Here is a 10,064-nt window from a genome sequence, read left to right as displayed (position 1 = left end):
AAATCTATTTGGAGCACAAGTGCAAATTACAATTAGTCAGTCCAGGTATACTGGCAAACCATAATTTAACTCAAATTATGGATAGTGCAGACACAGAGGATAAAAGTGTGTGCAAGCCGGAAATCTGCTCATGTAATGGACAATAATGCTTTGGCATTCCATCTGAATTGAAACATAATATATTATTTTTGAAATATCCTTTCCTATTTCTTTAAAAGGGGTTCCAATGGGAAAAAATAAAGCTAAATTTGAATCCTTACAAATGTGCAGTTTTTGAAGAGTTAATTCCTGTATTTTTGTAAGGAAAGTGTAATATATAATAAGAAATGAAACATTTTCCAATGTTCTCCTTCTAGGTGCACAGCTAGATAAAACTGGGTTTACAGTAATCAGAAAATGCATCAGTGCTGTTGAAACAAGAGGTAATAACAAACTCCATCAAGTGTTACTTTTCATGAAAATGCATGGTTTTGCTGAGAAAAAGGTAGAGAAATGATTCATCATAGCTATAGAAGAACTTGGAGTGTTACAGGGAACAAAATGGGAAAAGGATAGCTTCTGTTCAGCTTTACTCTTTTGTATCTAGACTATTTAAGGCCTTTTTCTCCCCCTTTTTTCCTGAAAAAATATTACAAATACATGAAGAAATAACAAAACAATAATAGTTATTTTGGAATATACTGATTGGGGCTTGCCTTCTGTGTGAATGCAAGCCCGCGTAAGGGGCGGGCCAGCTGTAGTACCAAAATATAGTGATGGTGATCTCAGCAGCCAATGCAAATAACAAATGATCATGAATAGAAAAATACAAACCTGAATGAAATATGACAACTTAAAACAAGAGGTAAACATTTGTAGAGTGCTAGCTAAAGTAATTCCACATAACAAGAAACTCAGACACATAGAACATTACTTAAATGCATAATGAGACAAATAAAGACAGTTAAGATAAATGTACTCTACAACAATTTGCAGAAATACAAGAGCTAACCTATTGTTTCATATAGCAGGTAATTTTATTTATTTATTTATTTCATTTGATGTTGCCCTTCTCCCAGAGTGGGACCTAAGCTGTCTCACAAAAAGAATCAATTAAAAATCTAACAATAAAATCATAGAAGAATTAAAATCATCGCATTAAAACACTATAATGTGATTTTAAAGGCATACAAAAGTTAAAAATAAATAAAATGCACACCCTGAAACAATTCTCCCTCTTTACATATTAAGAGTCTGCGTAAACAAAAAGTCTTTGCTTGCTGGCAAAGCAGAGCAGAGAGAAGGCCCAGCTAGCCTCTACAGAAGAGAGTCCCAGAGGGGAGCAGCAACTGAGAAAGCTCAAGTCTCTTGTGTCCTCACCAAGCCTGTGATAGTTTAGAACATTTATAATTCCTTTGTAAATTAGAATATTATTATCACCAGTATTAAAAATTGAGCTAAATTTGAAATATAATAGTTTGTTCATGGACAAACAAAAATATTCCCAGTTCAGTTAACCACCATGCTACTGCAGCTCTTACAAGAGTTATGTGCCTGTGTGTTTTTAAAGTTTTAGTTCTATTTAGAAAATGTTTTTAAAATTTGGAAAGTAAGCCATATTTATGCTCACTCACTTTTTAAAATTGATAAGAACATTTTTAAAAAACTAAAGGGCAAAATGATAGAATGAGCCAAGGTAAGTACTTAAATATAACTTCCTGTGCCATTCACATCTGAAACCGTAGTTCGGTGTTTGCTGACAAGATGGGATTTTAAATCAACTTTTCATCTCACTGTTGAATTTTGTTTTATATTGCAATATAATGGTAAAGAATATAATGAAATGTGGTCTCAGCAGTGATATTTAATTAAGATAATTTACTGCTTGACTACATTCTGTAGATTAGAGCATATGTCCAGGAATGAAATTAGGTGATCGGAGATTCTAGTATGTTAATGTAATGGTGCTGAAAAAGTATGCAATACATGTTTTTGAGGGAAACCTCAAACTTCATTTGCCACAGTATGATAGTGTAGACAATCTATTTCTAAATTTTACAGTTCAAATTCTTGCATTAAATGATGTCATTCTTAATTGTTATGACCCATTGCTGATAAGCAAATGAATTGGTTTGAACTCAAAGAATGTATTGTCATTCTGTTTTTCCACAACTGTTGTCAGTGTACTACAGTCTGCCCTCCGTATACGTGGACTTGCCATCCACGGACTTAAGCATATGTGGATAGCAAGACTGTGCGAGTGTGGCATTAGCAGAGGAGGAGGAAGAGGAGGGAGAAGGAGAATGAGGAAAAGGAGAAGGAAGAGCAGAGAAGAGGAGGAATGGAGGAAGGAAAAAGAGGACAAGTGGCTTCAGTGCGACAGAGGGGGGAAGAGGAGTAGGAGTAGGAGGAAGGCATAGAAAGAAAGAGGAGGTGGGGGAGAGCTGCTGCAGCGGCGACAAGGAAAGACATGGAGGAGGAGGAGGAGAGGAAGAACGAAGAAGAGGAGGAAGAAGGAGGAGGTGGGAAAGAGGAGGATGAGGCGGAAAGAAAAGGAGGACGAGGTGAGGGGTGGCAGCGCGACGGAGGGGGGAAGAGGAAGAGGAGGAAGGTGGAGAAGGTGAGGGAAGAAGAGGAGGAGGAAAAAGGAGGAAAAGGAAGAGGAGGAGAAGGAAGAAGAAGAAGAGGGGGAAGAACATCACATGAAGAGCTATGTTTTAGCAAAATTTATTCAAATCTAACTATATGCACATGAGAAATGACACAGACAGATGAAGTATTTCTTGCATAAATAATAAAAAACTTTTAAAACCTTCCTTGAGACCACTTGAAGTCTTCTGAATTCATCTAGGATTACTTTTTTCTTTCACCACCTTCCACTTTTCATATTAATTCCATTTTAGTAGCCAATTGTAGAGATATAGAAGATCCCAACACTACATCAGGTGTGAGGATTGAATCATGACTGGATGCAGCCTTCAGAAACCATGTGTGTGAAGTAGCTAGTTTGTATAATACTTAGAAGAGGGAATACATCCTTACCAGAATGTGCTCAAGGAAAAGACTTATTAGTGTGGTTTCATTGCAGAATACACTTTAAAATTATGCATGTTTCCTTAAAAAAAAGTATGGTTCTCTACCCCACTCTTTGAAGGATTGAGGTCCCTGCCACTTGTCAGCTAATTCTGGATTCTGTCTGGGGCCCAGTTATCAACTTTTGGTCACTGTAATTCCCAACTTATGATGGTGATTAAACCATACAGACCAAGTTAACATCAACACTTCCCTTAAGCATCCTTAATTTTTAAAATTTCAGGATATTTACATTGGAAATGAGTTGTCTCTTTTGATTCTATTGTAGGCTATTTATTATAAATTTTCATAGATATATAAACATTCATCTTGGGAAAAAACAGTCTTAGCAATATCTGTGTAAACAGATTCAGTACATTTAATTACATTGCTTGTTAAGGCATCATTCATATCATTATATCATGTTGTTATAGGTTCACAGGGTCTTTGATAAAGATTACTTTGATAAAGATTGAACTTAATCTTGCTATTCATCCCTTTAACAGGCTTGGTAATTACACATATAAGAATATCATCCTTCTGAACCAATTAACATAGTTACTGTATATACTTATGTATAAGTATAGAAATTTTAATCAAAGAGTTGATCCAAAAAACCTGGGTCAGCTTATTGACAGGTCAGTGTAAGTGCTGTACTTTTAACTCTTACTGAAAATGGATTCATCCCATTCTCTGAACATGTTTTCTGATGTGAAAGCTTGATCCATCTGGGAGCACCCCCTAAAAGAAACACCAACTCTCACTGCTGTCTTCCTCGTGGTGCCACTTCTGACCTTTTTGAAAGCCTTGGTAGGAAAATGGTGTTGGCAGCAGCTTCTTGGTGCTTCTGAAAGGAGTGACAAGGAATTGGGCTTTGAAGGATCTGAATAAGACATTTGTGTATATTTCTCAGCTTTTCTGGGTTACCATATCAAAATCTTTAATTTATCCCCAATAACTGCCCTTGACTAATACATGAGTGACTTAGTCAAGTAGATATGATCAATAGTTAACATAGGGGCAAAACAAGCCGCCCCTGACAAAGCCGAATTGAGGCTGCCGCAATCTCATGATGCGACCCCAATCTGCCTTTTTGCTGGCCGAAAAAGGGGCGACAGAAAGCCATCTTTTTTGCCCCGCTGTAGCAGGAAGTTGGCTTTAAGGTGCCCTGGTGACATGTTTCGGAGTGCCCAGAAGCCAACCCCCATGTAAATGACCAAGCGGCTTGAAGCGGCCTTCCAGCTGTCTTGGGGGTGTGCATCGTCTGCCTGCCATGTTCCCAAACTGGCTGGAAGCTGGCTTTTCACACTGGTCTGTTCCGGTCCCTAATCCATCCATCCACTATCATCATCACCATCAAGTTCATCCATATTTTTATGATGTCCATTATTGTTTTTGTTGTTTATTTATATAGTGTTGCTGATGTACATAGCACTTTGAACAATAGCAGTAGCAATACCAAGTACATTTCTATGTCACCTATCAGTGAACTAGCACTCCCTAAGCAGTTTACAATGTGTAAGCTAATTGCCCCCCACAAGTTAAGTACTGTACTCATTTTACTGACCTACGAAAGGATGGAAGGTTGAGTGGGCCTTGGAGCCCGCCTCTAGAATCGAACTTACAACATTGTGGCTGCAGTACACACACACACACACACACACACACACACAGAGAGAGAGAGAGAGAGAGAGGGAATAATAAAAATAAAACTGTACAATAATAAAAATGAAATAAGAGGCCAATGCACTTGGGTTTTGTTTAAGAAATCAGTGTGGCTTCTGAAAGTCACATTAAATACCTTTTAAAATACCTAATTACACAGTGGAAACCTTTAAGTTTTTTGTACTGACAGAGTCTACATTCAGACTTGGTGAATAGTGGCAATGGTTTTTCCTGTTCTTTTATGCCAAACAATTGTATATGAAATGGTGGCTGGCATACATTTTCCTTTCTTCCAAAGAAAATTAATCGTTTCTCTCTACAAAAAATTCTGCATTAAGGATTTGTATACCTGCTCCTTTTGTTGTAATACCTGCTTACTGTGGAGATAGATGGCAGCAGTGAGCTTTCATTCTTAGTACATTTACAATAAGCTTGCATCAGTTTTGTTGGTGTCTACAGTACTTGAAGAAAACTTCTTCATGGGGAAAAAGGCATATCCAGCAAATACATGTAGTCAGTTTTGAAATATAAAAAACATTTTAAAGACAACTGAAGTCTCATGCTTCTTATATAAGGATTTAAAATATATCGTTAGTGGAAGGAATCTGCAGCTCTCAGTTACTGTAACTCCACCATCCCTAAACTCTGGCTATACTGTGGCTAATGGGAGCTGTAGTAGAACACCTGGAAGGCCACATATACACAATAACTGTTTTAATGCATGTGGTCTACTAACCAATTTATAACAAGTAATTACAGATTGACAGTGGTATTAGTAGAATGTTTGGATGTGCTAAAACTGCCATTTCCCACATGTTACCTTTCATATATTTTGAACTCTCCTCTCTAATCAGCATACCCTTTGTCAGGGGTTCTAGCAATTGTAAGCCAAAACATATTGAGGGTACCTACCTGGTGAAGGCATCACTTTCAAAAACATATTAGAATATTCATGTGTAACCTAGTGTCCTAGAAATTTCAGTGTTGCTGGGATATAAAAAGCAAAACTGGACTTGACAATGAAAATCTATGTGCTTGTTTTCTGTTGTAAAGAGAATTTGCAAGAGAACCCACCAACTAAGTTGCTGTGGCTACCACATTTTTGTCGGTTATGTACTTCTGCTTAAGAACACTGGACACAGTAAATATAGTTGGTAGACCTTTCATTGCATTTTAAATGACACAGAAAATGTCACTTGCAAAGTTTCTGGGCCATAGCACCTGTGTATTTCTGCATTTCCCATGGTTAATAACTTTGGGAGGGAAGATGCCTTTTCCATTAGGTAATAATAGTGGAGGAAAAGACTTTTAAATTCCCTAGTGACATGTATCCCCATGATTTTTGGGGTGGGTTGGGTTCATTGGCTTTGTGCCAGGTAATAGGGTATGTGTGTATGGCCATTTTCCATTCTACTTCCTTATCCCACCTGTGCTCCCTGACATGTTAAAAGAGTCTTTGTTTCTATGTTATGTTGTATTGTACTATACGATGGTGGATATGGTTAGGAAAGTGTATGAGTGATACATGTGGGCTGTTCAGTGGAAGGAATTTGCATGTGGACAAATTGCTGAGAGATTGAGAAATGCTGTTGCATTGATGCGGGCAAAGAAGACAGCCTGATAGGATTAGGGGACAGCAAAGCAGGAGAGGGTCTGAGTTCTGAAAAGATAGAGATGATGTGTGATGAAAGTGGTAGCTTGCGTTATGTTCTAGGACCAGATTGTAGTAATGTATTAAAAGAAAATAGAAATTACTGTATATACTCATGTATGAGTCTAAAATTTTTAGTCAAAATTTGACCCCCCAAAACTGAGTTGACTTATCCACCGGTCAATGTAAGTACTGTACTTTAATTCCTATCAAAAAAGGAACCATCCCCTGGTGAAAGGTGAGAATTTAATCCCTTCTTGGATCACTTAAAAGAAGCATCAACCCCCTCTGCTATCTCATCCATTCAGCCTTTAGGGTGAGCACAAACAGTTAATGTCAGTCAAAAAAAAAAGTAAGTTCTTTTGTATTGTTTCCTTTGCTTCATCCTTTACATTCTTTGTTACACACTGTGAAGTTTTACCCTTGACTGATCCATGGGTCATAGCAAAATCCATAATTATGGCCCCAAAACCTGCCCTCGACTTATACATGAGGTCGACTTATAGTCGAGTATATACGGTAAGTGCTTATCTGCTGAGAGTAAAGAGTTGAATAACATCCATTTAACATCTTAATAAGACTTTGATAAAATTGTATTTATTATTTAACTTAAGCATACCTACCTCTTAGTCATTATACCCAACGTAAGAGCCTAGCTCTTTAAAGAACAGCCTCACATGGAACTTAGAGAAACTTATAGATCCAGTGGTGATCATTTTGCAAAAAGTGTGGATAACTGGTAGAATTGCCATAACATGGTTAGAAGTACTATGGCAATGGAAGCATCAGATGTAAATCCACTGGGGAGTTATCTGCACTGTCAAAATAAATCAGTTTCACCCCATTTTGAGCCTCAGCTGTTCAGACAATGCATGAGGCCAAAACTAGGTGAAACTGGGACCATGCTGCACTGTAGAGCTGAAAAACAGAGCAAAAAGAAGTCCATATACTCTGCTGTAACACGGAAAGTGTGCATCATCGCACCAATATATAAACACCACAGCTCAAATGTGGGACTGTAGAAAAGCCCAGGCAGTATATGGAAGCAGTCTGGAGCATGTACCCTGGGACCAGTAAGCCGCCAGCATCATTGCTTGCCATACTGTTTTTGTTTATTTGAGGATACAAGTGCACAAGTGACCAGCTGCACCACTGATCCATGGCACCATCAAGCTGTCACACACCCCATGATGTGAAAGTGGGACAGACACGACAAGTTTTCAATAATGCAATGGATGTCATTAAAACATAGAAAACTAGACAGTCCAACGAGGGGCATGGAGTGAAAGTGTGCTTTGCCAATGTGTCACTGGGCACACTGATGGACTGTACGGTGACTGTATCACTCATGTGACTGTGTGGCTGGTCACATGGGGCATTCAATGGGAGGGCAGCTGAGCAGGAAGGGGGGTAGTTGGCGGTCATAGGTGGTGTGTTTGTTCAGTGATGTACATGCATGGTGGGGAGGCAAAAAAAACAAAAAACCAAGTGATGTGGCTTGAGGCCACATGGTATAAGGGTTTGAGGCCACTTGGCTGACCTTGGGTGTTTGGCCTGCCTTGGTAGTGGCCGTGTGGACAGTGGGTTTTTCACCTGGTTTGGGAAAAACCATGGCCGACCTGGTTTTTCTTCTCCATTTGCTCAAGCCCTCAGTCTTCTTATTTTTCTCCTTTTCAGTGATGTGCCAGGATAAAATCCCTTCCCCCCCCCCCCACTGCCATCAGAGCATTGACAGTGGAGCAGTGGCATCAAAGATTACTGCTACAGAAAGAAAGCCTCTGGCAGCAGACAGCTTTCTCTGTTCATAAAGGGATGTACACAGTAGTTTATGTCACATGTGGAACTCTTCCTAAAGATTTTGATTTTAGGCATAAATTCCATTTTCAGAGTCAATAAAATTATTTTCCTTCATTGCAGGAGAAAAAAACCACTTTGGTCAATTTTGTTGATTTTATCTATCATTTTTCATGCATTACAATTACTTACTGTGCTTTATAGATGAGAAATTAAAATCTGACCAGTTACCTGATAATTATCTACTATAAATATCATTATAGAGTCTTCAGTATAACACCTTTATATGGTTTTACAGAGGCACATGTCTTGATCTGAGTTCTTACCAGGTTTCTGCAGTTCACTGTATGTTACTTTGTTTTTACCGAAAGCACCAGTCTCTTTGAGTCAGCAAAATTTTGTTCATAGTGTCTTTAATGTTAGCAATTGAAAGAATCAATACATAATCAGAGCTGCAGTTTTTGGGATGTAAACAAATAATATGATTAGTGGGTTTTCAACAACATTTTCATCTTTTTGAATCCTGAACAATGCATTTCTAAAACATGAAAAGACAGCAATATAGAATACTCCTTAATTTCTATATATTTTAAGTTTTTAATTCTTGTTCAGGCAGATGGACATTTTAGTTCCCCAGAGTCGTGTTCTGTTGCAGATTTCAGACCTCAGTAGATCTACTGAGATAAGCATTTTTGTACATTTTTCTTCAGAGTTAAATACCTCCAGGTTCCAGTCAAGTGCCATATACAGTAGTTTCAACAGAGGAAAAACAACTGAGACAAAATTGTCCCAACAAATCTATTGCATTTGTGTTCATTACATCTCCCCCACCTCCAACAGCGAAGTCTGAGAGATACTCAAAACAAAAGTTTTACTTCATATCAACAAGTCTTTTCTGGTTCTGGGTGTTTGAGTATTCTGAATTATTTTTGATTTTACATCCACAAACCATCCTATGGATATGGAACATTTCTGTATCCTGCATCATATTGGGATTTTCAATGGGGTTAGAAAATATCCCAAGTTAATGTACTAAATGGACATTTTTGTCTGCCTTTATAAGGATTTTGTAGCCCATCCATTTGAAAATGTTGTCGACAGGTCAAATATTTTCCCTTGAGATTTTCTAATTTTTATTCCTTTACTCCATTCTTAAATTTGAAATTGTCCATGAGATGATTTGAGTGATAGCATATTTTCTTAGCTGTTTATTCTCTGCATTATCAGAGCCAGGCAAGGACTGCGACACCATCTTCAGGCTAATGAGTGGTATGACTTGTTAATCCTTGAGTGGTATGACTTGTTAATAGGTTCTACCACTTATTACCTATTTTGGGCTGCATCTGCACTGCAGAAATAATCCAGTTTTAGACTATGTTTAACTGCCATGGCTCAATGCTGTGAGATTGTTGGAATTGTAGTTTTGAGAGACATCTAGCCTTCTCTGTCAGAGAGCTCTGGGAGCATAACCGACCCCAGAATTCCATACCATTGAGCCATTGAAGTTAAAGTGGTTTCAAAACGGATTATTTTTCCAGTGCAGATGCAGCCTAAGGTAATTGCTGGATTCTTTGGACTTATCTTGCTGAGTACACTTAAAAGAGTAGCATAGTTGTATCTTGATACAAATATACTTGGTACAAATACAGCGTAGTCATGTTTTGGTACAAATATACTTGTGTGTGCTTATGTATTGCTTGAAAAATGAATGTTCTGTTCTGGTTTGGGTGCAGCATATGTATCTATAAGATGAAACATAGCACAGCACATTCCTTTACATGGACTTAAGATAGTTCAGTGGCACTTACTTCTACATAAATGTGTAGAGGACTCCAGCCTTACTGTGCGGTGAGGTGTTTTCTGGGCTTTGTTGTCTTTTCAAAAATTTGTTTAATGCAATTTC

At 38.0% G+C, this 10,064-nt stretch overlaps 1 protein-coding gene across 2 annotated transcripts in view; it reads left to right on the top strand.

Moving 5' to 3' along the window:
• Positions 1–10,064, top strand: part of ARHGAP10 (Rho GTPase activating protein 10) — a 125,699-nt gene that overhangs the window by 62,402 nt on the left and 53,233 nt on the right. For both annotated transcript variants that reach the window (XM_042470138.1, XM_042470139.1), the window contains one exon: positions 357–422. In XM_042470138.1, coding sequence (XP_042326072.1) covers positions 357–422 — 66 coding nt within the window. The remainder of the gene's footprint in view (positions 1–356; positions 423–10,064) is intronic.

Source organism: Sceloporus undulatus, chromosome 5 (genome assembly GCF_019175285.1).
Source record: "Sceloporus undulatus isolate JIND9_A2432 ecotype Alabama chromosome 5, SceUnd_v1.1, whole genome shotgun sequence".
NCBI classification, from domain to species: domain Eukaryota; kingdom Metazoa; phylum Chordata; class Lepidosauria; order Squamata; family Phrynosomatidae; genus Sceloporus; species Sceloporus undulatus.
This window is presented reverse-complemented; position numbering and strand designations above follow the sequence as displayed.